At 57.1% G+C, this 27047-nt stretch overlaps 2 protein-coding genes across 3 annotated transcripts; one reads left to right on the forward strand and one right to left on the reverse strand.

The window, feature by feature from the left end:
• Nucleotides 1-353: 353 nt before the first annotated feature.
• PDYN (prodynorphin) lies at nucleotides 354-6696 on the reverse strand. 2 transcript variants are annotated; one of them, XM_071447001.1, is made up of 4 exons: nucleotides 4802-6696; nucleotides 2645-2700; nucleotides 1770-1917; nucleotides 354-1536 (listed from the first exon to the last, which is right to left on the reverse strand). In XM_071447001.1, exons 2-4 carry the CDS (start codon nucleotides 2662-2664, stop codon nucleotides 979-981), a joined length of 726 nt encoding a protein of 241 aa, XP_071303102.1. In that variant the 5' UTR covers nucleotides 2665-2700; nucleotides 4802-6696; the 3' UTR covers nucleotides 354-978. The 2 variants fall into 2 exon arrangements, with proteins under 2 accessions (XP_071303102.1, XP_071303103.1); XM_071447002.1 differs by lacking the exon at nucleotides 2645-2700 and having other exon boundaries at nucleotides 4802-6691.
• A 2913-nt stretch (nucleotides 6697-9609) lies between these two features.
• Nucleotides 9610-26447, forward strand: STK35 (serine/threonine kinase 35). The gene is made up of 3 exons (XM_071446996.1): nucleotides 9610-10115; nucleotides 15454-16201; nucleotides 22339-26447. The coding sequence occupies exons 1-2, from the start codon at nucleotides 9707-9709 to the stop codon at nucleotides 16164-16166; spliced, it is 1122 nt and encodes a 373-aa protein (XP_071303097.1). The 5' UTR covers nucleotides 9610-9706; the 3' UTR covers nucleotides 16167-16201; nucleotides 22339-26447.
• Nucleotides 26448-27047: the final 600 nt, after the last annotated feature.

A 27047-nucleotide genomic window follows, 5' to 3' on the forward strand; every position in this document is an offset into this window, starting at 1 on the left:
GCCCCCTGCCCTCAGCACAACTGCCCCTTCCCAGCTGGGCAGCAGTGGTGATTCCCAAGGGAGTCTCTCCTGCCTGCTGCTGCAGGAGGTACCTTGCCAGCACCCTACACGCCCCTGCAGCAGGCTGAGCATGCCTGCCCTGCACTTGCTCAGCTGAGATGGCCCTGTCACTCTCAGGATATGGCTCCAGAGGTGTGTGGGGGTCCCACATTCCTTTTGGCACCCATGGCCCAGGAAGCCCATGTGCTGCCTGCAGGTCTCACAGCCAGCACCCCTGTCCCCATTTGGGCACCCCAGTTTGGGGTGCTTGCTCTGCCCTGCAGAGCACACTCAGCACCCAGCATGGCTTCAGCTTCGTTGGCATCTGCCTTTTATTGACTGCGGGGGGGAGGGGGGTGTTGGGGCTTGGGGCTGACCCTGCCTCTGGAGTCGCTCTTGGAGGGGGAGCCCAGGGGCTCTGGGTGGGTGCTGGGATCGGTGGGACACTGTGAGAGGCTCGGGGAGGGGAGTGAGGGCTCAGCAGTGCTTGAACACCTGGTGATGGTGCTGTGGTTCCACCAGCCACCTCTGCCCGTGGCCATGGCAGCCACCTCTCCGATCCTGCCCTGGTTCATCCTTCCCAGTGCTCCGAGCCCCCTGCCCTGTACGTCAGCTCTGGTGGTTTGCAGACCCTGCTGTGCTCTGGCAGCCACGGGAGGATGGAGGATCTGTGTCCCCAGCAATACACCCCAGGAACCCTGGGCTGGGCCACAGCCACACCGCCAGCAGCCGGAGGAGTGGCACTGTGCCCTCCGCACACAGGAAGGGCAGGTGAACCAGAGAAGGACAATGGGATGGAACTCACGGTCCCCTGAGCGAATGAGGCAAGGGTGGCACCAGCCACACTGGGCCGGGCAGGGGACAGGGCTGGGGGCGATGGCACAGTCGGGGTGGCAGTGGCAGTGTGGGGACCGTGGTGCTGCTGTGCCACGCCCGGCTCTATAGGTCTGAGACCTCCCCTGAGTAGGCGCTGGGGTCCTCGTCCGACCTCGTGGTCACCTTGAACTGCCTCCGCAGGAAGCCCCCGTAGCGCTTCTGATTGTCCCACTTGAGCTTGGGCCGGATGCGGCGCAGGAAGCCCCCGTAGCGCTTGTGCAGCTCCGGCCCCTCGGCCCCCGTGGGCTCCTCGTCCCCATCCCCGTCCCCTGCCGGCCCCGGGTAGTCCTCGGGGGCCACTCGCTCGCCTGGCTTGAGGCTGAAGCCCCCAGACTTCTTGCTGAGGCCGCCCTTGGCGTGAGCGTTCTCGCGGAGCAGGGACAGCAGCTTTGCCTTGGACATCATCTTCATGAAGCCCCCGTAGCGCTTGGCCGGCGCCGGCGGCAGCTCTGCAGCGCCCAGAGCCTGCTCCAGCTCTGCCTCATCCTCTTCTGCCTCCTGTGGGGACGGCTCTGTCCCCTCGGCCAGGGCCACTAGTGGGGCCAGGAGTGCCAGCGCCTTCCTGCACATCTCCCACTCGGGGCCGGGTGACAAGGAGCCCTGGCATTCCCACAGGCACATCTGTAAAACAGCGGCCACAGGTGCTCGGGGTGAGCCCCTGCCTTCCTCCCACCCCACCCCGAGCCCAGGGGTCCGTGCCCACCGTGCTGCTCAGCTCAGTGAGAAGCTGAAGCTTGCACAACCCCAGCACCCTGGGGCGCCCATGACCAGCACACCTGGTGCCACCCAGCTCTGCCACCCTGCACCCGTGACACTCCACTGCTGGCTCACGTCCCTGTGGGGCCAGCACTCACCAGGGGCTGGACGCTGCTCTCGGCACCGCGGGTCTGGGCTGCGCAGAGGGAGCACTGGGTGACACAGTTGGCAGATGCCACCGCAGACAGGGACAGGCAGAGTGCCAGTGCCAGTGCCCGCCGTGCCATCTCGCCCTGCAGATGCTGCCTGGAGAGAAGACAGCACAGAGCCTGTCACCATCCCTGTGCCAGCTCTGGGGAGCCATCACCACTCCACAGGCACTGGGCACCTACCACCTCCATCTGTGAGCTGCTCCTGGGATCATACACAGGGACCTGTGCCTGTGCCCGTTCCCACATGACTCACCTCCAGGTACTGCTCCCAGCAAGGACACCACAAGATGTGAGCCCTTACCCTGGCTGCAGCCTGGTCCTTGGCACAAGCCCAGAGCCATTGCCAGTCCCTGGTGGCCACCAAGTCACTGTGGGCAGGACCACTGTTGCATCTCATCTCATCTCATCTCATCTCATCTCATCTCATCTCATCTCATCTCATCTCATCTCATCTCATCTCATCTCATATCTCATCTCATCTCATTTCAGTTCTTCTCGGTTCCTCTTCATCTCTTACCATACCATTAGAAAGAAAAGCCCCTTTTTTTCCCCAGCACTGGGTTTCTCTGTGATTGCCACGTCTGCATGGCGCAGGCAGATGAATCACCAGCTCTTCCCCTTGGCCCTGGGGAAAAGAGCCCCAGCAAACGGAGCTGCAGTGGCAGGTGGATGGGGTGATGCCATGGCCCCGTGTGGACTCACCCCAGGCTGCTGTTCCCCACACCAGGGCAGCCTCATCTCCCCTCCCTCCCACCCACCAAGTCTGCTGGGCTGGTGCATCAGGAGAAGGGGAAAAAGGAGGACTCTGGGTTCCAGCCTACCTGCAGACCACCATCACCATCCTCCAGTTTGAGAGCCGTGATGGAGCCTCTGGCCTCTGTGGATGGACGAGGACACTGTGCTCAGCTGGGAGAGGGGCTCTGCAGGTGGCAGTGCTAAACCTGACCCTGGGTGAGGCTGGAGGGGCCACTGCCAACCCCACCTGCAGTGCCACAGGATCACTGTGCCACTTGGACCATGATAGCCCTGGAGTAAGAGCCAGCCCCAAAGGGGTGCACTGGCTGCAAACCCCTGCCTGCTTCCATTGCTGCTTTTATCTAGGGTGGGTAAGGCATGACCCAGAGGGATCTGTTACACATTAATGACGCATATTAGAGACTATTGTGCTCTCCAGCAGTAGCAGCTAATGTACTGTAATTGGTACTGATGAAGAATTGTTAATGCCACAGTATTAATTCATGCTAGATTAAAATTTAATTTAAATTATCTGCACCATCGTGTGTCTAGCTGTCTGCATTCCTTGGCTGCACAGCCACCAGCTCCGTGAATCCTCCCAGTGCCCTGGCAGTGTGGCAGGGAACAGCGTGGCAGCTGCCCAGGATGGCAGGGGCACGGTGGGACCTCAGCCAGCCTCGACTCTCAGACACGGGGACAGTCCCTTAATTGCATCAGGGCCACCGAGACCGCACCGAGGAGCGAGGACATGCCCGCCGCACAGGTAAGTGTCAGCTGCAGCTCTAGGGGGAATGAAGCACCGAAAAAAAGCTGATAACTGCTTCGCAGGGGCCCCGCCGGGAACCTTTTCTTTCCCTTTCCCCACCCGCTCCTCTCCCTTGCTCCTCCGCTGCCGCTATCCCCGTGGGTGCTGCCAGAGCAGCACACAGGGACGGCACCAGGAACGTTCCCGTGCTGGGAACAGCTGCTGGTTTGTCTGACACTGCACAGTTCAGACCTCTGGCATTCCAGACACGGTGTGTCCCATCCCTGGCACCCTGCTGCAGACAGAGGATTTCATGGCACTCAGGGGAGCTGCAGTTCTCCGAGCACAGCATGGCCAAGGACGCAAACATACTGTGTGTCCAGGTGGTGCCACAAATGTCCCAGCAGTGCTCTGCCTGCTCCTGAAGCTGGGGTAAGAGGGACTGGCAAAACGGGAGCAGGAAAACGGGAAGAAAACAAAGGGCTTTGGACAAAAGAGGAAAGAAGCAGCGTGGAGGAAAAAGCAAAAAGAACACAAAGGGAGGAAGAAGAAAAGCAGAGTTCGAGCTCAATCCTGTGTTACCTGGGGGAGCCCAAGGCTCCAGAGCCATCCCTCCTGCAGGAACACCTTGGAAGGATTGCGGCGGGGTCTGGCAATGCCAGCATTGAGTCCCAGCCTCTGTGGCCACTCTCAGCACATCCTACCTGTGCCAGGTGCCTGCCGGTGTCCCTTCCTCCCATCCCATTTCCACCTGAGTCTTCAAATACCAGGCTTTGCTTTGGAAAACCCCCAAGCAGCATCCATGCACCCCAGGGGCCAATTACAGACCTGGTGACCCAAGGAGGTGTGAGGAATCCCTTGTGTGTGCTGGACAGCAGAGACTGGCCCCATCCTGACTAACCTGTGATTATAGCTAACAAAGGATGTGAACAGCTCTCCCAGACTGAGCAGATCTCTCCTCCCACACAGGTCCAACTCCACAGGTTTGGATCCTGCACATAGTTCTGGTGGAGAAGAACAATCAACCTTCCAACATCTCCTTTCCTCACCTCCAAAAATTTCCTGGAAACACCATCAGAACAAGGCTTCTCAAAAAAGCTGGTAACTTTTGGAATAGAATCACTCGAGCACTGCAGCCACACTGCTGCTCGAGCCAAGAAGGGGGAGAGAGAACCCCCATCCTCTCTGCCCACTCCCTTTGCCCCTCCAAGCCCTGGGTGATTCTGCTGCCAGGACGCCGGGCACAGCATAAAAATGAAATGAACCCCAGCAGAGCTCCGGACAGCTGCTCACGGGCTCTGAAACCACTCAAGGGATGAGAGGGACCTGCAGCCGTGTGGAAGCTCCCCGAAATAACACAACTCCAACCACAAGCCACTCTCAGCAGTGCTGTTCAGGGCGTGTTCTTAAACTGTTGCTTTTTTGGGGGGAGCAAGAGCGATGCCCTGATTGTGCCCACGCAATGGAAGGGGGATGACAACAACCCCGGCAGCCCTACCTGCCGCTGCTCCCTGTCCCGCCGAGCACCCGCTTCGCCAAGTCAGGACGGCTCGTGGCTGGTGGCTGTCCCTCCACGGGCGTCAGGCTGCGCCAGTCATCGGTGGCAAGGCCACACTGGCAGGCGGCCCCACCGTGCTGCCCGGGTTGCCCACCGGACTCGCCGCCGGCTGCCTCTCACCCCGCTTTTATGGCCACGGAGTCTCCTCCTGCGGCGGGGCCCGGCTGTGCGCGGCGGCAGAGCCAATCGGGGCGAGGGAAGCTGTGAATAATCAGCCCCGCAGCATCCCCGCCACCTCCCGAGCAGGCTCGCCCGCACCGCCGAGGCCTCCCCGCAGCCCCCGGCCGCTCCGGGAATCGGGGTGCGCATCCCAGCGATGCGGCTGCAGCGCTCGGAGACATCCGGCGTGTCCTGCCTCGGTCCTCGGGGCCGAAACGCCTGCCCCGAACAAGGAAGGTGGCAGAGGACTGAGATGAGGTCTGTCCGTCTTCCCACAGCTGCATCCCAGAAGGGTTTGGCTGCTGGGGGTGTGAATCCCCTGGACATTGAATTCAAATCATGTCCAAGAAGGGTGGAGGGGGAAAGGTGAATCCCTGACCTGCTCTCACCCTGCTCCCCAGGCTGGGGAGAGGCACTGTCCTCAAGTGAGCCCATCCAGAGCTGCTGGGAAGGGAGAGAGGGTCTTCATGCCCCGGGAAAGGGATGTCCCAACCCACCCAGCTGCTGTCAGTGAAAAAGCCTTTGCATAGAAACCCCCCCAACCTCTGCAATGCCAGGGCTGAGCTCAGTTCCACATCTCCCTGAACCCCCTCCTCATGAGGGCAAACACTGAGATGAGCCAAAGAGGCAGAGGGAGCTGGCTGGGGGGAAAAAGACACCCCCACTTTCCCCACTCAGCCCTGATTCCTATTCTCACACATTTCCAAGTCTGATCTGGGGAGAAAGGAGAACAGCACTGGGGCAATGACAGGCAATCCCTGAGCCCCTGCACCTCTGTCCCACTGCACCATGTCACAACAGACGTGTGGGACGGGGGTCCGAGGTGCAGACCCCACAGGACATCCTGCACCGGCCCCCACACCCCAGTGGGTGCAGACACATCCCCTGCGTCGCTGGCAGTGCAGCCAGTCCTCTCGCCTTGAAGATGGAGCTATTTTTATCGGAGCTCAAGAGGGATGTTTCCCAGCAACCTGCTGTTCTCCCAGCTCGAACACCAGCTGCTGGACCTGGTGCCCCCTTGCTCAGCCGTCCCAGCACTGCTGAGGGAAGTGGGGGCCATCGACAGGGCTGGGACCCTCTGCTGGGCGCCCAGCAGCCGCGGCAGCCTGTGCCCGTGGTTCTCTGTCAGGACTGGTGATCGGGTCCATCGGCATCCCCCCGCTCCTTGAAAAGCAGGCGAGACCCCACGGCTTTTGTCTGGAGGTGGATTTTAACTCCTCCAGGCTGGGGCTGTGCCAACACGGAGGGACCAAGGTAGCAGGGCAGACCCCGCATCCTCCTCAGGGCTAAGGGAGGAACCCACCCCTCCATCCCTGGGGCTGCAGCGAGGGCGGATGGAGCTCAGGCCCCGCAGGGGCAGAGGGCGGCCACGGCCCCGCCTCGCTGTGTCGGGGTGTGCTGGGCTGTGCAGGCACAGAACAAAGCTGAGAAGAACAAAACGCATCTGCAAACGACCACAACACTCTGGGCGAGGGGCTGAGCAGCCCTCGGGCAGTTTAACCCTTGCTGCTGGAACTGATAGCCGTGCGGGTACCACAGACACGGCGGGGCGGAGCATTTCTACACCAAAGCCATTCTTTTTATATGAATATTTGTATACGTATATATTCACCCAGCGGCCTGGGGTGCAGTCACCTCCCCGCACAGGGTAATTGCACACGAGGGAGATGTGTTAGAGATTGAACAAATCCCCAGGACGCAGAGGGAAAAGTCGTTTGGAATAAGGCTCCTTCCCTTTGCTCCGGGTGGGAGGTCGAATTACTCCTGTCCCCAGAGCGAAGTGCCACCGATCTACTGAGCTGGGTAACAGGGTCCTCCACGGGTCCAGGGCGTGGAGGGTGACAGGGTCCCCCGGGAGAGGAGTTGGAAGCCAGCCCACCCACCAGCGACTCAACTTAATATTCATCTGTCTCTTCCTAATGGGAAAGCGTCTCTGAGTCACACTGACATTTCCCTGGGACAATGGTAATTAAGTACCTGGGTAAGTGAAATGTGCGGTAATAGAAAAGTTAACTTTTCTAACTACATGAGTGAAAGGCGCGTTCGGCGAGGAGGGGGCCGAGCGTGCCAGGCACCCGCGGAAGCAGGTGGGAGTTAATGCCAGCTGGCGTCACACGGCGCTGCCACTCTGTCCCTGAGCCCCCAGGTCCCCCCCGAAGGACCCTGCTCCAGACCAGGACCCTTCCCCATGCCCTGGGGTGGGGTAAATCGCCCCTGCAGCTGGTACAAGCTCTGCCAGCCGCCGGGGCTGTCCCCAGGCAGAGGGACCGCGACCCAGAGCTCCGGCGGGAGCTTCCCCAGGAAGGCAGTGGCTGCGCTGTGGGTCCTCCAGCACGGTCAGCTTTATCCCATTCAGGGACACGGCTTTTCCAGAAACTCCCAACACGATTGCACTCCTGCCTGGCCTTGCCGTAGGCAGGAGAGCGAAGTGTTCAGATGCATTTGCGGGACACGGGGAGAAACGCATGTTTCTGCTCTGCTCCAAACCGCCCGCGGCAGCTTCGTTCCAGCGTGACCGCACCGGAGCGAGCCTCCGGCGAAGGGAGCACCGAGCAGGGGGCCGCCAGCTCTGCCCAGGCGGGCACACGGTGACCTCCCTGCGTGGGCAGGAGGCACAAGTGCCACTCCACGGCGGTACGAGAAGCGGCGCTCTCGTAAACACGGCGAGTCACGCCGCTGCCACCGTCGCTCCGGGCTGACGAGCGGCACCGGGGGCGCGGGGCTGCGGCACGACCCCCGCAGCCTCCCCGGGAGGTGAAGTGGCTCCATTTAAAAATAAATTGAGGTCAAAGCACTTGCAGGAGCTGCAGCCGGAGCCGTGACACCGCGGGGCAGCCCCGCATTAGAGTCGCCGGTGGCTCCGGGTCGCCGTCCCTTCCCCGGGGGCACCGGCGTGACGCAGCCGGGAGCTGCTGGGGCTGCGTGATGGCAGCGGCACACGGCTCAGCAGCGGGGCAAGAAATCTGGGAATTTTGAGAGCTCCTCCGTGAACCGGCTCTGCAGACGCTGTCTTTGACCGGCAGCGGTGAGCGCTGCCAACGGCACCGCGCGGGGGGCAGGAGAACGCGGGAGAGGCGGCTGGAAAAGTACATTTGGGTTGGATCGTGATTCCCTCCCCAAATATTCCCTCCTCCTCCCGAGGAGCGGGACGGCGGCGTGCAAAGCCCCGAGCTCTGGGGTTGCCAGCAGCGCCAGGAACAGGATGAGAGCTCCGGGCAGCCGGAGAGAACGGATACTGGCGATGCCCACGGCCCGGGGAGTGAAAAGCAATTTTGGGACGGTGCTTGGGCCAGGGACCTCTGTGGTTCACCCCATCTGCTCGCAGGAGAAATGTCACCAAAACAGCCAAGACTCAACCCCGCGGGGACACGGCCATCCTAGGGGGACACACTGCAGCCCCGCGGTCTCCCCCGGCCCTCGCCACCCCTCGGGGTCCCGGCGTAGGGCGGTCACCGTGTCCCGCTCTTGGTGACCAGTGCCCGTTCCACCACGCGGACACCCGGTGGGTGCCGCGCCACCCTGGGGTTCCCCCAAAACCCTCGGTCCTGCCCCGCAGGGATCCTCTCGAGATCGCAGCCACTTTTCCGAGGAATTTCCAGTTGGAAAGTCCCCGGTGATTCCCGGCAATGGGGTCGAACCCTCGGGGTGAGCATGGCGCACGGGAGGGTCCCCGAATGCTGCCGGAGCTGTGAAACCGGCCCCGAGCCTCATGCCCCCCTTCCCGGTGCGGCTGCACAGCGCCAGCTCGCCGGGCATCCAGCACCGCGCTGCTACCACCGGCTCAGCGCGTCCCGGGATTTACCGGGTGCCGAGGATTTATTGGGTCCCGGGCACCACCCCATCCCCGGGGAATCACCTCCCCGCCGGGTCATCACCCACAACGTGTGCACCGCCCCCCTCCCCGGTGCACCGTGTCCCGGAGCATCACCCCCCACCCCCAGCGGCATCACACGCAGCCCTCCCCGGTGCACCCCTGTACCGCCGGTGCACCGCTCCCCCAACCCATCCCGGGGCATCCCGCCCCCCCGGTGCGCCGCCCGTCCCGGGGCAGGGGGAGGGGGCTGCTGGGGGCGGGTCACCCCCCGCCGTTACATAAGGGGTTACGTCAGGGCATGCGGCCACGCTCTTATCCCACCGCCGCCGCTCCCCCACCCCGCCCATTCACACGCCCCGCGCAGCGCCCAGCCCGGAGCCGCCGCCGCCGCTCCCCAGGTGAGCCCCGCGGGCCGGGCCCGAGCCCGCAGCGCCTCCCGCGGGCCAGGCCCGGAGGGAAGAGACGGACGGGGGAGACCCGCGGCGGACGCCGGGGCCCCCATGACCGGCCTGTTTACACCGGCGCGGCGCGTACCACCGTGGCGGGGGAGCGGGAGGGGCCTGCCGCCGCGCTGACTCCCGGCCGCGCCGAGCCGCGCTGGCGGCGCCGCGACCCGGTTACCGCGCCCGGGGCGGCAAACCCGGACCTCTCTTTCCGAGTACGGGGCCGGCACCGGGGAGAGGCCGAGCCCCGTCGCGGCGGCCGCCGCCCCCCCCCCGGCGCCGCGGTGGTTCGCCCCGCGCGGCCGCGATTGGCCGAGCGCTTAAAGGGGCCGGCAGCGCGCGCTTTTCCGCCCCGCGGCGCGGCGGCGGCATCGGCGCGTGCCCCCTCGCCCGCGCGGCGCTGCCCGGCACGCGGGGCGGGGGGGGGCCATGGACGGCGGCCGCCGCGGGACACAAAGGATGGGGCGGCGGCGGCGGGCGACGCGGCGCGGGGCCATGGCGGCGGCGGTGGCGGCGGGGCCGGGCATCGGCGGCGGCGGCAGCCCGCGGTACAGCCTGCTGGCCGAGATCGGCCGCGGCGCCTACGGCGTGGTGTACGAGGCGGTGTCGGGCCGCAGCGGCGCCCGGCTGGCGGTGAAGCGGATCCGCTGCGACGCTCCCGAGAACGTGGAGCTGGCGCTGGCCGAGTTCTGGGCCCTGACGAGCCTCCGGCGGCAGCACCCCAACGTGGTGCGCTTCGAGGAGTGCGTCCTGCAGCGGCACGGCCTGGGGCAGCGCATGAGCCACGGCAACAAGCGCAGCCAGCTCTACCTGCGCCTCGTCGAGACCTCCCTCAAAGGTACCGGCAGCCCCGGCTCGGCCCCAGCGCCCTCCCGGGCCGCCTCACCCGCCCAGGGCCTCCGGGGGCCCTGTCCCTGGCACCCGTGTCACCCATCCCCACCCCTGAGCACCTGGATCTGCCGCCTCCCTGCTGCCCTCAGTGACCCCCACACCCAGATCTTCCTGCCCCACTCCCAGGTTACACCCCCGGAGCAGGTGGCTGCTGGGATGCCCCATGCAGGACATCCTGGTTTTGTCTCTTTTCTTCATGGACACCCTTCCACAGTACCCACACCTCAGGTACTGCTGCTGCCCTGCTTGCTACCCATCACCTGAATGCTCAAATCTTTCCTGGGCATTGCCTGTGATTAACAGCACCCAAAGCTCCCCCCAGCTCTCACAATGCCCTTCCTCCCACCTTGACTCACTGCATTTCCAGTGTAACCACACCTGGGCTGTCCCTGCTGTGCCCCTGAGCACCCATCACCCCTGCAATCTTGGTGTCCTCTCTGGGGTATCTGCTCTAGGCTTGCTCCCATCTCCCATCTCTGTCCTGTCCCTGCAGGGCTCCCTGCAGGGTCTCTGCTGCCACTCAACCTGAATACACCTGAGGGACCCTTGTTCTGGACTCTATCCCCCCATGCTGTGCATTCCCTCCACTCTCCTGTACGACTCTCCCAGGAAACCATTCCCTAAGCCCCACCCATGTCTTGCAGCAGTGCCAGTGGTGTCCTTCCATGTGCTTTGCAGTCCCATCCCCAGCCCTGAGGGGCCCTCTTGCCACTTCCAGGCTCAAACCTAACCCTTGATGGACATCTCTGTGTGCTGGACCCCTGGTCAGCACTGACTCCAAATCCTGGGGCTCCATCTGCTACCCTGGCCTTTGCCACAGCCCAAACACATCCCCTTGGGGACCTTCACAGCCTGTGCCCCAGTCGCACCAAGGGGACATCTCCCCCTCTCTGCCCAATGTACTGTCCCATCTCTGAGCACCCCAAGGCTGCAGCCTGTTATGGCTCAAGCCCTCACAGCTTTAGGACTGGTGTCCCCCCCATTACTGGCTCTATGGGAACAGCTCTGGAAGCACTAATGCCTGTAGCCTGGGCTGATACCTCCATTTTCCCCTGGGGTCCCTCAGCAGCATCACGGGGCTGTCAGGGGTCACCTTCTTCTGTCACAGTCGATGATTGTGATGGTGACATCTCCAAAATGCTCCCTCCCTCCTTCCCTTTGCTCCCTTGGCTGCTTGTCAGACCCAGCTTTGCCAATGTGCTGTGAAGATGTGGAAAAATACAGGAGCCCTGTGCCCTTGCTGCCCCTGTGCCTCCTCCCAGCCTGCTGTGAGCAGAACCAACCCCCCCAGTCCTTCCTTCCCCAAACTGGTGTGCCAGGATTCCTGTCAGCTCCTTGGGGTGCTCAGTCTCCCTGACCCCCAGTGTAGGCAGCCCCCAGACCCTGTGCCAGGCACAGAGTTCATGCAGAGCTCCTGAGATCCATCCTCTGAGCAAACCTGTGGCTCTGACTGTCCCTGCCTTGCCTGTCCCCTCTGTATCCCTGCTGGGTGGACATGTCCAGACGTGCCTGGCTCTCCCCATGCATCCCAGCTCCTGCTCTTCTTCACACAGCCACCCAAGGGAGGCTCCCTGCGAAGGGCAGTGTCCAAATTCCTGTACAGCCAGGGCACTCAGCTCCCTGGGAGAGGAGCCAGCTCTTCCCTTCAGGTGTGCCCAGCTGTAGCAGGAATGGGGGATCCTGCCCCCTCTGTCATGTTGCACGCCCTGAGGACAGGTGGCTTGGCTTGGGGAAAGCCCTTGGATAGCTGGAGGTGCCCCATCTGCAGGTGGGGAAGGAGACCCATAGATGCCCCATCTCTGGGGGGGGAGGGTTGAGCCTTCTGAATTCCCAGCAGTGGGGAGGGCTTTGCCTGCCCTGGGCCTACAGCAGCCCCTCAGAGGGGAGCAGAGCTGGGCTCTGCACCCCCAGCCTGGACAGGAGTAGCTGGACTCCCCAAACCAAGCTGGAGCACATTCTCCTTCCCGTCTGCCTGGCTGCCTTTGGGGCTGTGTTGTGCCAGGCAGCCTGTGCTCGCTGCCTTCCCAAGCCTTGGGTCTGATAGATGTGGATAAATATTTTCACAACAAAAGGCTGGGCTGGATGAGCCCTGCAGGTCTCTCCCTGCCTGCCTGCAGTGGCGGTGGCCGTGGCGCTGCGCTCCGTGCCATTCTGCACGACCGCAGCTGGGCTATTTACGGGCCAGCACAGATGCTGTGCCAACGTGCCGGGGCTCAGGGCACGGCCAGGATTAATCTGAGACTCTCTGAATTGGGAGCACAACTGTCAGGATACAGGCGGGGTTTGCTCTCAGCTACAGCCAGAGGCTGAACCTTTAGCATTTTAACGAGGTGTGGAGTAATTAAATTTAAAGGGCAGGGTGTGAAAAGGAAGGTGGAAGCTCGGTGCTGAGCTGGAGGAGAGGCACCCATGCAATGTGCTCAGAGCCCTGTCACAGGAGCACCTCCAGTGCTTGTGCACATCACATGCCCCTCTTGTTTCTAACCTAGAGCAGTGACAGAGCTGCCTTAAGTGAACAGGTATAAGGTGATGCTTCCTGTTCCTCCCATGTCATCTGTGGGGCCATCAACCTGCCACCAGCACTCAGCCTCACTCATGGGCTGCCCTGGCATCACCTCCATGTGTTGCCATCATTCCAACTGCCTGGAATTCCATGCTGCCAGCTCCTATCTCTCTGGTGCAGCCTCCTTGCACAGAGGGAGTCAGAGATTACATGTGCTGGTGGGCACTGGGATGCTGCTTCTGCTCTCACTGGATTTTCATTTCCCCTGTGCAGCTAAGCAAATTAGCACGCTGTTAATGAGCTCCCTGGGATGGGGTGGGGGAGGTGTGTGTGTGCTGCTGGAAAGATGGAGTGTGAGTGTGTGCCATGCTGTGTTTGGGCAGGGAGCACATGGGGATGCTGGCTTGGTGATAGAGAACAGGTCCAGCCTGTCATTGGCATCTCCTCAGCTCTTGACTGCTTGTCTTCAGTTTGCTAACATCTCATCTTTAGGGAGCGTCTTGCCAGCTCTTTATGTTTAAAGCTGTTTGTTTTGAAGGCAGGAAGATGATTTAACAACTAAAACACTTTCAGATTATAGAAAGAAAATGAGGAAATATTACTTTTGGCTTAAGCCTCTATTCACAATGCTCCACCCAAAGTGAAGTGCCTGGTGCTCACAGCTACTGCTGGATCTCCGTCATCTTTCCTGCGTTTGCTGATGTTCAGGGGCCAAGTTTTAAATCAGAGCCTTCCTTATGCTAAAAACAAACCTTGGCTTGTCAGAGCTAACAGGTCCTGGCTGCTGCTGAGCCAGTGTTTGAGCCACTTCCTGTGGGAAGGGGCTGCCAGCCGTGCTGTGTGGATGCTCCTACCTGGCTGTGTGTGAGGGATGTGGGGCTCTGCCATGCTCCCTGTCATGGTTTGATTCCTGGCAGAGAAGGGACAGACACTCCTGCTCCCTGTGTTGGGGCTGTATGGCTGCAGAGGGGAACAGGAAAGCCAAACCCTGTGTCCTGCTGTGATGTCACTGGGATTTAACAAATCAAAGTGATGGCAGCTGTGTGAGCTGGGGCTGTCCTGGCTGTGCTGGGGTCTCTGCTCCCATGCTGTTGTGTCAAAGGTGGCTTGCACCAGAGAAGCTGCTTTTCCTGGTCAGCATTTTGGTCTCCAGAGCCAAGCTGTCCTGTGCTGCTCCCAGCTGGTCCTTGGGCTTTCATGGTGAGCCTCCTTCCAGCCAGATGAGACCCCCAGAGTGCACCCAGTACCCTGTGTAACTCCACCCTGTTCTTTCATCCCCTAGATCTAACCTTCAGACCTAATCTCAGCAGAAGATTGCTGAGGATGGGGAGGTGCAGCCAAATGCTTCTGTTGTGCAGATTTCCATTTCCATAGCAGTAGCCATGGATACAGACTGTTTGTGCAAATAACCAATATTCCCACCCACACTGACTGCTGACCAGTGCAGCCCAGGGCTGGGTGGCCCTGGTAGTCCTTGGCTTTACCTGCTGCTGGAAGTTTTTTGCTTTCCCAGATGCTCTCTAGGGCTTTGCTCAAACAAAACCCAACTTTGTCAAATGGGTGGAGTTATTTAACTGCTTTCAAAAACACTTGAGTTCAGCTGTGGGACTTTTTAGCTGTGGCAGAGGTGAGTGGTATCCTCCAGCTTCTCTCTTATGGTGCTTGATGATAAGAAAATCAATTTCTAGAGCAAAATGATGCTCTGGTGGTGTGTGCAGGCTCTGCCAATCACCTGGGTGCTCTCTGGAGGAGATTTGGGGTCTGACCCCGGGGCTTGCATTCCTGGCATCAGCTAATGGGGATGGGTCTGTTGCCAATACTCCCTGGGGCATCCAGGCATCCCTGGGGAGCACCAGTGGCAGACTTGGCCCCATTAGCTGATATGAGGCTGTTGTGTTCTTCACATGTCTAATTGATGTGCAAGAGAGTCCTTCCTTAGGCAGGAGTTTTATGGAGTAAAGCCTGAGATGCTCTGAGCTTGAGGAGCTCAGTTTGATGTCTGGTGAAGGAAGAAGCTGTTTAGGGTGTAATACTGAGTAGTAGGAGTATTTACAGTCACAAATGTGGCTGAGATTACACTCAGCAAAGATTTTGCAGCTTGGCCCTCCAGTTTCCTCTCATTAAAGACTTGTTGGCACTTAATGAAAGCTGGATGAAGTGGCAGAGTTTCCCCAGCACAAATGCAATCTTTAAATGCACAGATTTGTTCTGGGAAGACCCAGTGGGCCATAGGGCTTGGACACTGGTGTGACCACTCTTGGCAGGTCTGTGCTGGCAGTGTCAAGGACTGTGATCTACTCCCTGTGTGCAGTTCCAGTAAAGTGTATGCAATGAGCCAGCCTTTGCCTCCTGCAGCAGAGCTGAGGTGGGAGAGGAGGCATTCACAGAAGTGATTTTTTTTTTTTTCCTGTAGACTCAGTGCTAATTATGCTTTTAGCCTCTGCTGCTTTGGCTGTCAGAGCCTGGGGAGAATGGCCTGCTGGTAGGACTGAAGATGTGTTCTCTGCACTTTGCTGGGAGGAGGAGGAGGTCCCTGAGCTGGTTCCCAGCAGTGGGTTTGAGTAAACATGGTGCTGGTGTGTCCTGCTCAATAGGATCCCAAAGCACTTGAATCCACAGCAGTGGCAGCATCACTGCTGGTGCCCTGCAGTGCAATAGGTCCCAGTCACATTCCCAAAATTTTTGTTATCCACATAAACCAGACCTGTTCCTCAGCCATCCTGGCTTAGTGTGGACTTTAAAATGTGTCTGAAAAACCCACTCTTTTATCCCTTTTGGTCAGGTGAGAGGATCCTTGGCTATGCAGAGGAGCCTTGCTACCTGTGGTTTGTCATGGAGTTCTGTGAAGGGGGAGACCTCAACCAGTACGTGCTGTCCCGAAGGCCTGACCCTGCCACCAACAAGAGCTTCATGCTGCAGCTGACCAGTGCCATTGCCTTCCTGCACAAGAACCACATTGTCCACCGGGACCTGAAGCCAGACAACATCCTGATAACTGAGAAATCTGGCACCCCTGTGCTCAAGGTGGCTGACTTTGGGCTGAGCAAGGTCTGTGCTGGCCTGACTGCTCGGGGCAAGGAGGGTGCGCATGAGAACAAAAATGTGAATGTGAACAAGTACTGGCTGTCCTCAGCCTGTGGCTCTGATTTCTACATGGCACCCGAGGTGTGGGAGGGACACTACACTGCCAAGGCTGACATCTTCGCCCTCGGCATCATCATCTGGGCCATGATTGAGAGGATCACCTTCATTGATGCTGAGACCAAGAAGGAGCTGCTGGGGACATACATCAAGCAGGGGACCGAGATTGTGCCCGTCGGGGAAGCGCTGCTAGAAAACCCAAAGATGGAGCTGCACATCCCTCAGAAACGCAGGACTTCCATGTCTGAGGGGATCAAGCAGCTCTTGAAAGACATGTTGGCTGCTAACCCACAGGATCGACCTGATGCCTTTGAGCTTGAAACCAGAATGGACCAGGTTACATGTGCTGCTTAAATTCAGGGCAGGGCACCGCTGTGCTTTGCAGCTGGGTAAGTGATTCGCATTTTTTGTCTTATTTCTGTCGCCTGTACTGGCCCAATAGTGCACTTTGTAGTGACACAAAGGAGTCTTTTATGTTCTTAGAGCTATTTCTATAGTGACTCATCAGAGCACTGCTTCTGAGGTTGTTTTCACCTATTCTACTGCAAAAATAAAGTAGAGGTGAGAAATAGAATTAGCAGCTGCACATCCTGTCACTGCCCAAGGGCCCAGTGGAGCTGGAAGGGCTGGGCAGGAGCCTTGCTCCTCAGAGGTCCTGGCTGGTGGCTCAGACAGGCTGGAGCACAGCAGAGACACCTGCAAGCACTTGGTATAAGCTTTGGTGACATCTGTCTCTCTCAGGGTCAGGGAGGGATCTGCCAGTTCTGCCTCCTCTGCTGTGTGATGTAATTTTCACAGTCTGTGCTGGAGCTCCCTGTCTAGCACCATCCCCCTCCCCTGTGACACTTGGACAGGACACCTCAGGGCCCAGCTGGCTCAGTGAGTAGCCCCAAGTGGCACATCTGTCTTGGCACAGAACTCTTTGCTTTCACCTATGAGGCACATGGGTCCATCCTGTGGCTCTGTTTCATTTCCTTATTAAAGGCAGGACTTCCCTTTGGTGTGAACGTCAGTGCCCAGACCCAGGAGATGCTTTGGTCTCCAGCATCTGTGTTTGTAGACCTGTGTCTGCTAAGGAAGGAAGCTTAAAAACAGCTCTGCTCAGACTGAGCTCATCTCTGTCCAGAGTCCCCTCCCTTCTCCCCCCCCGCTAAACAGTCTGAAGCTCAGAGGTCCTGATCCTGAGGCCTGGGTGGTCACACATGGTCTGGAAGGACCCCAGGGTTGTGGTTTAGCTGGCAGTGTCCGTCACCAGTGACACAGAAGGACTGGGAGGTGTTGCCTACATGGCAAAGCTGTCTGTAAACAGAAGCTGTTACTAGGGATTCTCCCAGCCAAACATTTCAATGAAACTGAAGAATTACAGATTACCAGGGGTGAGGCTGACATCTTTCCAGCCCACATCCTTTCTCAGGCTCCTGCAGAGCTGCCTGCCCATCACTGGTCCCAGGAGTTGTTTGACAGCCTGCCTGTGTCAGGTGCTGGCATCACAGCTTGGGCCCAGCCCTCACCTCACCCCAAAACCACACACAGCCAGCTGGACTGGAGCTGACCATGGATGCAAGAGGGCCAAGAGGGAGGAAATTATGTCCCTGGCCAGCATGCACCAGCCCTCAGCTGATGGCTGTGTGCCTGTCCAGCTCTGAGAGCAAGCCCCCAGCAGCAGTGGGGAAGGTGGAGGTATTTTGGCAGGTTTTGCTAAATCCCCTCATTGCTGCCACCTGAGGGTTCCTGAGTTTATGGAAAATGCCTCTCTCTGTGTGCCCAGGTACACTCTGTGCTGTTTGTAGAGAAATAGGGATGGAAATGAAAAAACCCATTGGGTGGGTCTTGTTCTTCTCTGTTGGTTTGTCCAAACTGGTCCGCAGGCCATCCCCTGTGCACTCTTCCACCCACAAAATATTTACCACCCCTCTCAAGTGCGAGTAACTGATTGAAGCATTGCTGCCTGGGGCTGGATACTGGTCCCAGTGCAAGTGTGGGCTGGGGATTAGGGTGGGGGAGTGAATCTGTGGAAATGAGAGCCCTTAAGATGGGTGTGCCGGGGCAGACACCGTGCCCCGGGGCGAGGCGTGGGGCTGTGGGAGCAGCTCTGCCGCGCACGTGGAGGGTCAGGCCGGGCTCTGCCATCTGCCCTGGCTCGGTGCTGACTCTGTGCTGACACGATGCTGCTGCGTTATGCAACCGGCCCCTGCCCTCGGGGGAAATTCATCCTGCGCAGATCTGCGGAATAGTACATGAAGGGATAACAAACACCGAGGGGACAGTCCTACCCCGCGGCTGTTTGCTCAAACCCAGCTGCCTTCTGCAGCCCCCCCCCCAGTCCACCCCAGTCCATCCGTGAGTCTGCACCCATGGCTCCGTGGTGACACAGCTGCAGCAGCCAGGGATGCTCTTACATAACCCAACCTGGCACATGGAGCGTGGCTGCCTGGCCCAGATAGAGCCCAGCACCAGCCATATGTCCCTGCAAACCCAGAGTGTTCCTCTGCCTCGCTCGTGGGGCAGCCAGAGTATATATATGGTGCACTTTGCTGTAGGTTTTCCTGGTGTACTTGTGTATTCAAATCAGCCTTCTTCTGGCTGCTATTAAATGCAAATCTTAAATTGGAAACCTGCTTGAGAAGCTTAAAATGGGATTTAGAGCAGAGCCTGAATTCTGCTCTCAGGTAATTTTAGTTGACCGAGAAGCTCACGTAACCTCTTCCAACTTATTTGTGGCACTGGCGTGTAGCTTTGCTGTGCTGGGTCATGCAGCAGGTTCTTCCCCAGGACAGTTCAGACCTGCTCAGCCTTGGTCATGTCATAACCTGGAAAACTGTAACCCTTCCTGACCCAGGCAATCGGATTTTTGCTTATTCTTTGCTATGCCACTGACCTCTTCAGATTTTGCTTCATGTCTCAGCAGCTTCAGCTTCAGTTCTGCCACGGATGCTGCACGCACCTGAGAGCTTCATGCTCTGTTACCCTTCCAAAATGCAGATAGGAAATGTCAGTTCTCAGAAAGGAAGGTGTTTTTTGCTTGGTTTATGCTGGGCACCGGGCTGCCTGAGGTGGAGATAACTCATTATCTCCGTGCTTTTCCCACTGCTAGTGGCACTGGTGCAAATAGTTCCAGCAGAGATGGGCAGCATTTCTGTGGGAAAAACCAAGGTATTCTCTTTTTCATTTGAACACTTCTTCCCTACCTTCTGCAAATGTTTAGATAAAGCCAAGTTTATCTACAGCTCTCTAGAGTTGGCAAAAGCTGCCTTTTGGGCAAAGAGGACAAAAGCCTTTCTAGTACAATTAGGGAGTGGCTGGGTTGTGCTGGGTATCTGCTGATGGGTCTCTTTCTGTGATAGCCCAGCACTAACTGCACTGCCCACTGGGGAGTATTTCACCCTTCCTTCCCAGTACTGGAAAGATTCTCCTTTCCTCCAGCATCTTTCTTTCAAACCACTTTTGTAGTTGCCCTCCAGATTCCCTGGGGATGGTGAGGGGCCTCCCAGAGATGCTGCTCTGGTGGGATCCTCTGATGGAGTGGCTTTGTGCAACCTTTAGACAGGTTGTAGAGGAAAAAGGTACAGTGTCAGTGTGGCCTTTTGCTGCTCCCTGCAGTGACACAGGGGCCTTGGCCACAGAAACACAAAGGGTGAGTACAGCATCACCCACCACTGACAGTTATGTGTTTAAGAAACTTTGCAGTTTTGATAGACACAGAACATCAAACTGCAATGGTTATGATCAGTGTAGAGGCAGGTTGTTCTGGTAGGTTTGTATTCCATGTGATTCTCACTGTGGATAAAACAGTTGGTCTGATTTTGGGTGGATGCTCAAGATGAATGGCAAGAATCTGTGCAGGCTGCAGCATCTCAGGGGCTGTCATGAGCAGGAAGGTGTTCAATAGCTGTGGCCAGTCTGGTTCTCTCCAGCACTCCTCTCTCACTGGGTTTGATTATTCTAGTTTCAGCTGAAAGTGGCTGTTTGTATTTGCATTGTTCTGCTCTTTGCATTTTACTTGCGCACCAGGAGCTGATGCTGAACAAGCTTATCTGCTCACCCTGCATGATGGTGTCTACCCTGGCCAGAGCTCTCTGGTGCTGTGCCCAGCCACCCCCAGCACTGCTGATAAACTGCTGCCCTGTGGAATTTCAGAGCTGAAGGAAGGACAGGGATCAGGGACACAGCAGCAGCTCTGAGAGCTGTCAGTGAGCAGGGACTGCTGCATCAAGTTAGATCTTGGCTGGTAGTATCACTCAGCTCAAGTTTTACTCACTGGCCTGTTAAAGGACAGTAATTTCATTCCTAAAACAGTGTTGGTTTTGACTCTGGACTGTTTTCAGTGTGGTTTGTGGATCTTGGCATGGACAAAAGCCACAGGACAGTAAAAGCAAGGTCAGTTCCTCTTAGCCATAGCAGTGAATGCAGCATCGCAGGGACCACCCCATGGAGTGGTGACACCCTTCTGGACAGTGTTGATTCTCCCTGGGGTGAAATGAAGCCCTGAGGGTGACCTGGACCATGTCAGCTCTGGCCAATTGTATTGGTGTTTGTGTTTGCTTGCTGTCATCCATGCTTTGCCCTCTGGGGGAGGTGACTGCAGTTGGATTTAAGGATGCACCCAAGGAATGCATCACAAGTATAGGTACAGAGCATGAGGGAAGGCTCAGGAGATAAATCAGGCACTCAGCTCTGTTCCCTTGCACTCTGTGTTCCCACACAGGGGCAGATGACATGGTTAACACCAGGAGCTGCTGGGTTGTCTCTCCCTCCTCTGCACTGAGTCCTCTCTGCCATGCAGACCCCACTGCCACTGCCCCTCTGTGACCCACACATTGGTGTCATCTTGTGTGCTGGGTGAGGGCTCCATGGGCTGCTGGTTCACATCCTGCTGATGCCAAATGAACATTCAAGCTGATTAAAGCTATAAGTGGCATCAGTGGAGGGATTAAAAGCTCTTGAACAAGCCCCTGCAAAACCGTGCGTCAGTGGGGCGAGCTCTCCAGTCTCAGAGCAGTGAGCTCAGGGCTGCTCAAGCAAGCGCCTTCCCTGATAATGTTCCTACTCCAGGGAAGCACAAACAGAAACCCTGCCCTACTTGCTAACGAAGCTGCATAATAGGAGAAACCTTCCAGAAGAATCCTTGTGTGTTTGCCCTGACCTGATGTCTGTGTGCCTCTCGCCTCCTCCAACAGAAAGGCTTTATTCTGATGGCAGCCTGCAAAAGTGGCATCCCTTTGGTTAACCTCTCCTGGAGAGGAGTGTGCCCATGACCTTGCCTTCTGCTCTGAGCAGCTTTGTCCTTTAGAAATGTGTTCCACAGGCAGGGATTTCTTTAATGAGATTTCCTAGGGCTAAGGTATTGGAGTAATTTGCTGGGCAGTAGCATTTTTTCTGCAGCAGGTCTTTCCCACTGCTCCCTTGGTGTCTCTGCAGAGCCCCTTGCCCATCCCTGGTGGGCTGGGACCTGCCCTTGCTGAATGGGGGAGCTAAATCCACCCCCAGCATTTTTTTCCCATCTGAGTTTAGAGCTCGTGAACCACCACCACTGCTTCCCAGCACAACCACTGCCCTCAGCTCTGCTGGTGCCTCCTTGAGTTTGGGACATCCTAAAGGATGGATTTTCAGTACAGAAGTGACATCATGTGTGCATAGGTGTGCTGTTCTTCTGCTGTCCACAGGGAATTTTCTGGGTTGCAGACAAACTGTGTGGAAAACACTGGTGGCTTATGTGTGGAGTTGAGCATTCCCATGTCCCTGAGCTCGGAGGACAGGAGGGTGCCAGCGCTGTGGATGAATGGGTGCAGCACCACTACTGATAGAGGGACCATGGGGGTTGTTGTGTGTTAAGGCTTTGGCCAAAGCAAGGATTGATGCAACAAATCCAACTCCCTGGCACTGAGCATCCTTGTGGGCTGAGCTGTGAACCTCTCCTGCTCTGCTTCCAGTTGCACCAGCCTGGATTTTACTCACCTTTTGCAGAGCCTCTTGTGCTGCCCGAGCTGCTGCTGACGCAGCAGGCGAGTGGTGCAGGGCACCTCTGGGCTTGCAGCTTGTTCCACCTTTCCTGGTGGAGTGCATGGAGCCAGCACTCACAGACACATCACATGGACTCTCAAGGCCAGGCTCTGCTGTGGGAACACTTGTCCTTGTTCCAGCAGGACTGTCACTGCGGGGAGCTGTGTGGGATGGGGCTGTGTGGGGGTGTGAGGAGATGCTCAGGCCCAGCCAGCCAGTCCCTGGGGCAGCTGGATGTGTGCTGTCCTTGGCAGTGTGCTCCATGCACTGCTGTCTGAGTCCTTCTGGGAAAAAATCTGACTGTAAACTGAGCCCAGTCCCTGTCTGGATCGATAGCCAAAGCACTGGGCAGTAGAGATGTGGCAGCACCTGATTTGGGCTAACTGGGATAAGTGGGCTGCTGGCAGGAGTGGTGTCTTACACCCCTTCCATCCAGGAGCCAATGCCTGCAGTCACAATGTAGTAACTGAGACAAACCACTGACAAACCTGACCTCTCTTTCTCCTCTCTTGTTTTTTTCTTGCAGATTTATTTACCAGGGACCCATAATCTCCATTATTTACGTGCAAGAAGGAAGTCAAAGATAAGGGAAGATGATGATACAGAAGATCCCTGGTCTACAGGATCTCTGGCAATGTGAAATATTTGGGTGTTACTTTTTTGTGTTGGGAAGGGTGTTGTAGGGGTGTGGGAGGGAGCTGCAGGTGCCTGTGGAAGAACACAAGCTGGCAGCTGTCACTCACAAAACTTTGAAACAAGATCCAGAGAGCAGAGCTGCCCTTGCCCAGCCCTCCCTGTGTCTCCTGTGCTGCTGTTTGACTCAGTAGATGTTTCTAGGGATGTGGTTCCATAAGGAAGTGGGAATCAGCAGCCTGATGGTGAGGTGTACTGCCAGGCACCAGCTCCAAGTCCAGCTGGGCACAGTTTTGGGTTCAAAGCTATTGATTTTGCCTAGGGAAAATGGGAGCAAAGTGGTGGGTAGGTTTGCATTGGGAGTGCAGTGCTTTAGGAAAAATGAATCTCTTGGTCCACATGTTGCAAGCAGCTAAATAACTTCATAGCCAGGCAGCTCCTGAATAGGTGTTGCTGCTCAGGCTTGTGAGCAGCTGACATTAGGATAGAGTAGGATAAACAAGCTGGAAAGCCATTTGGCAAAGCAGGTCTTCCCAAGCTGGATTTCATGATCATCTTTGTGACTGTCTTTCCATACAAAGGGAACTGGGGAGCTGCTGAGTACATTTTCAGGTTGACATCATCTGAGTACAAGAGAAACAGAAAGCAGTCCACTGCTCTGATCCATTTAATGCCAAACTTCAGTCGAGAGGAACAATGCTGTGGAGAGAAGGAGTTTGGCCTAATAGGTCATAGGCTGGATTTTAGTTTTCCACAGGACACTTTTCCCTGCTAGCTAATGATCTCCAGGAAGCAAAAGGCAATGCTGCTATTCAGGATAGGCTACAGTATAGTACAGCTCAGGTCAGGAGATTGGAACCTCAGGCTGAGCACTTAAAACTCTATTTCCTTGCCTATATTTAAAGCAGAACTCATTTTCTGGGGCTGCCCTGTGTTTATGATCCTTAGACTTTGCTCACTGTAAATGCAATGTAAAGCACCACCTCTTCTCCACCCTGCAGCTTCTGAACCACCTAAAATGTTTCTCAGAGGTGAAATCACCAGCAGTGGTTTGGGAAGTGGGCTGGTCTGATCCAGGGTGCTCAGTCTGGAGCTGGCCATGGCCACGAGCAGGACAGGGTCCCCCTGGTCCCCTCATCCCTGGCTGTGGGAACTGCTCCTCGCCTGCAGCTTTCCTCTGCCATCACTGGAAGGTTCTTAACTGGCAGCATCTCCATGTATCTCCTCAGTGTACCGTGCTGAGCTCACAGGAATGAACAGAAATGGAGGAAATTCAGGTGGGCTCAGGCAGAGCAGGGAAAGGATAGAGGGGCTTCTTTCTTTTCTTCCATCTTTTCCAGGATACAAAGCTAAAGATGGGGCTGCAGAAAGGCCTGGTCCTTCTTAGGAGGACCAGGAGGCTCCAGACTGGCTGGCTGTGACTTGTGAAGGTTTGGGCAGCACAAATGCCCTGCCAAGCCCTTGTTCCTCACACTGTGCTTGTGTTTGTCCCTAGGGATGCTTCTATGGGCTGCAGCTGGGTGGGATTCTTGCAGCTTCCTGTGCTGCATCCCACAGGGAGGGGAGAGTGAACCATTTAGCTCACAAGTGCAGTGTTAGTGCCCTGATCACTGGACCATCCTTCCTCCACCTGGCAGAGCCTTTGCTCCTGACTGTCACAGCTGTTCTAAGCAAACCCTGGCCTGAACGGGTGCAGTAAGAGGGCAGGAGGTGAAGCTGGAAGGCAGTGAGTGATTGCCCTGTTCTTCTCAGGACAGGAGTGAGTCCAGCAGGCCCTGGGAGGGTCAGCCCTCTTGCTCCACTGCTGTTTCAGGCCATCTTCAAGCCACACGTCTCCACCTCAGCTTTTGCATTGCAGATGTGTTTTTCAAGCAGCTTGATGTTAGTGAGCTAGACCGTAGTGCCTTACTTAGGATTTAGCAAACACTTCCAAGGAGGAGTCCCAGGGCTGCTAGCCTTTGGCCAACATGGATGTTTCCCTGATTAGTTTGTCCTTTTAAGAGCATTTCTCTCTGATTTTGCTGCTGTTTGTGCTCAACTCCCCAGATTATATAGGAACCTGCCTTGTGTTTACAGCTCCCCACATCTCTCCTTCAGTTACTTTGGCCCAGACCAGCACTCCCTCTACAACAAGGTGGGAACAGCTCAAACCTGCATATGCTGTGGGATGGAGAATGTTTAGTCTTTTCCCGGGTGGGTCTTTTGGGCCTCACCTGCCCAGCCCCTGCAGGCCAAACTTCTTCCTCTGCTGTGGATGTTTGGCACCAGGATGCACTGCTGGGAAAATCCAAGTTTAAGAAAGCAGCCCCGAGCCTGTGGCCCATTTCCCAGCCCAGGGCCATGCTGTCTGTCTCTTCCTGGCTGCAGTGAAGCTGAGCATCCAGGTGCTGGGGGTAGCTGGTTAGTGTGGGGGGAGCCAAGCCCCCCTTGCAGAACTCTCTGGGCTTGTTGGCCCCAGATGGTGGCCACGCCAGGGGAGTGATTGTATGAAACTGTTTACTTCTGATTTTGCTGTTTACAAGAGGGATGTGGGGTGGGTGGGGGGAACAAGCCAAGCCTCAGGAGGATTGGGAACTGTGTTATCTGCACCAGCCTGCAGCAAGGCCGACACCACCGGCATCATGCAGGCGTCACGGGGATCTCCCGGCCAGCTTTGGTCCGTGGGGAGGAAGGCAGAGGTGGCTGTAGCCTAGAGGGGTTAGATTAGCTCCCCTATATCCCCTTGCTGCTGTGTTTGAGGTTCAGCAGTGCTAGTGACAGATAAGAGTTACCCCTGTGGTCTTCCTCTACTCCTCAGGACCCAGCTCCTTCACATATCACAGGCTCCCAGAGCCTTTCTGGAGCAATAAGATGTAAACCAAGCGTTACCATCGTCGTGGAAATCCTCCGTTGTGTGCAGTGTCTGTCTCCTCCGTATGCAGTACGAGTCTGGGTTTAAGCCTGCCAAGCATCACAGGGGAGCTGCTGCAGGCCACAAACTGGGATTTGTTTCCCTGGGCTCTCTGCAGGTCTGGAGAACAGGGAAACGCTGCTGCTTTCCTTCCTTACCCCAGGCCTGTGCTGCCCAAGCCTCACACTACAGCTGCCCAGGGCAAGGGTGCTCCTGGTTCCCTTTCTGGCAATGCTGGCATGGGATGGGTGAGCAGAGCTCAGTGCTCCTCACAGCCCCCATCCCATCAGCCAGTGGGAAAGCAGGACCCCATTTCCCTTGAACAGGGGTGCAGCCAATGCTTGGAAGGAGTTGTGCCAGTGGCTCCTGTGCTCCTCAGCTGGCTACAGGCACATCCACTGTGTGGGCCCTTCATGTCCAGAAGCATTTCTCACTTCAGGGCAGGGTGTCTGGTGGGTGTAGCTGGAAGGGAAGTGCAGGGAGCTGTTCTCTTCCAGCTGTGATCTGCCAGATCATTTCTCTGCAGCCTGCACAAATGCTTTTAGCCCTGAGGGTGTCTAGGCTGCTGGAAGAGCACACAGGGGCCACATGGAAGTGCCTGGTGGTCCCAGCCTGGCACCTATTCCCAGCAGCTGCCCAGGCTGGACCTTCAGCTCAGTCACCCAGCAGAAAACAGCAGCTTTGCAGGGTGAGCTGCTTCACTACCACATTAGAGGGGTTCTGGGTGAGCCCCAGGACAGGGGCTCATGGCTGCCCCAGCCCTGCTGAGGGCTCTCCCCACTCCTCACAGCTCCTGTGCTGAGCTAGCAAGAGCAGAAGGCTTAAACCCAGACTCCAAACTAAAGATAATATTAGTAAATGAATCTGTATTTTTCTTTTTTTTTCTTTTTTTTTTTTTTTTTTGCACAGAAGCTGGTTATCTAGGACCTATGTGTGAACAACTTTATATAAATATATTTTGTACTTGGTTTCCTTGGGTTGGTATGAAACGTTCTATTTAAGTTTTTTGAACACTGTGGATCCCCTGATGTGTATGAATGGCAGAGGCTTTGTAAATTAAGGGACGTTTGTGTGAATAAAGCTATTTGATGGGGTTGAAAAGCCACACACAACTTGAAACGTGAGCTCTGTGTGTTTGTCCTGTGCTGTGCTGACAGCAGTAGGGTTGAAAGGGCATCCCTGGCAGCAGTGGGCAGACCAAGGCCCTAAAGTAGCTCTGGCTCCATCCTGGAGGGCAGGTCCAGTTAAACCTGAGCTGGAACTGGGCTAGCTGCACTGACCTCAGGGCTTAGGGCACTAAACCAAGGCACCCTGGCCAGTGCCAACCAGAATGTGGCTCCCTGGCATGGAGCACTTGTGGCCCTTTATCCTTGCCCTGGATTAGGATTAGCCCCGTTCTTGATGCAGACACCAAGTAGGACATTGTGATTAGCAGAACAGGCAAGCTTGGCCTCTGCCCTTACAGAAACACCTCCCCATCCTGCCACAAGCCGGCAACCCCATGGTTCAGGAGCCAGAAAGGACCAGCAGCCCCTCACCCAGCTGTCTGCCCACTCTTGGAGGTGCCTGCAAACCCCCCAAGGAAAATGCCCAGCAGATCTGCCACTTGAGTAGCCACAATCAGTTTCTCCCTTTGCACAGATCCTCTGCCCCAAATCCCCGATGCCCAAGCTGGTCACAGCAGCTGGGAGCCTCTGGTGCCGCGATGAGAA

This window comes from Agelaius tricolor, unplaced genomic scaffold (assembly GCF_023055355.1).
Source record: "Agelaius tricolor isolate 1412-34295 unplaced genomic scaffold, bAgeTri1.0.p SCAF_23, whole genome shotgun sequence".
In the NCBI taxonomy this organism is placed as follows: domain Eukaryota; kingdom Metazoa; phylum Chordata; class Aves; order Passeriformes; family Icteridae; genus Agelaius; species Agelaius tricolor.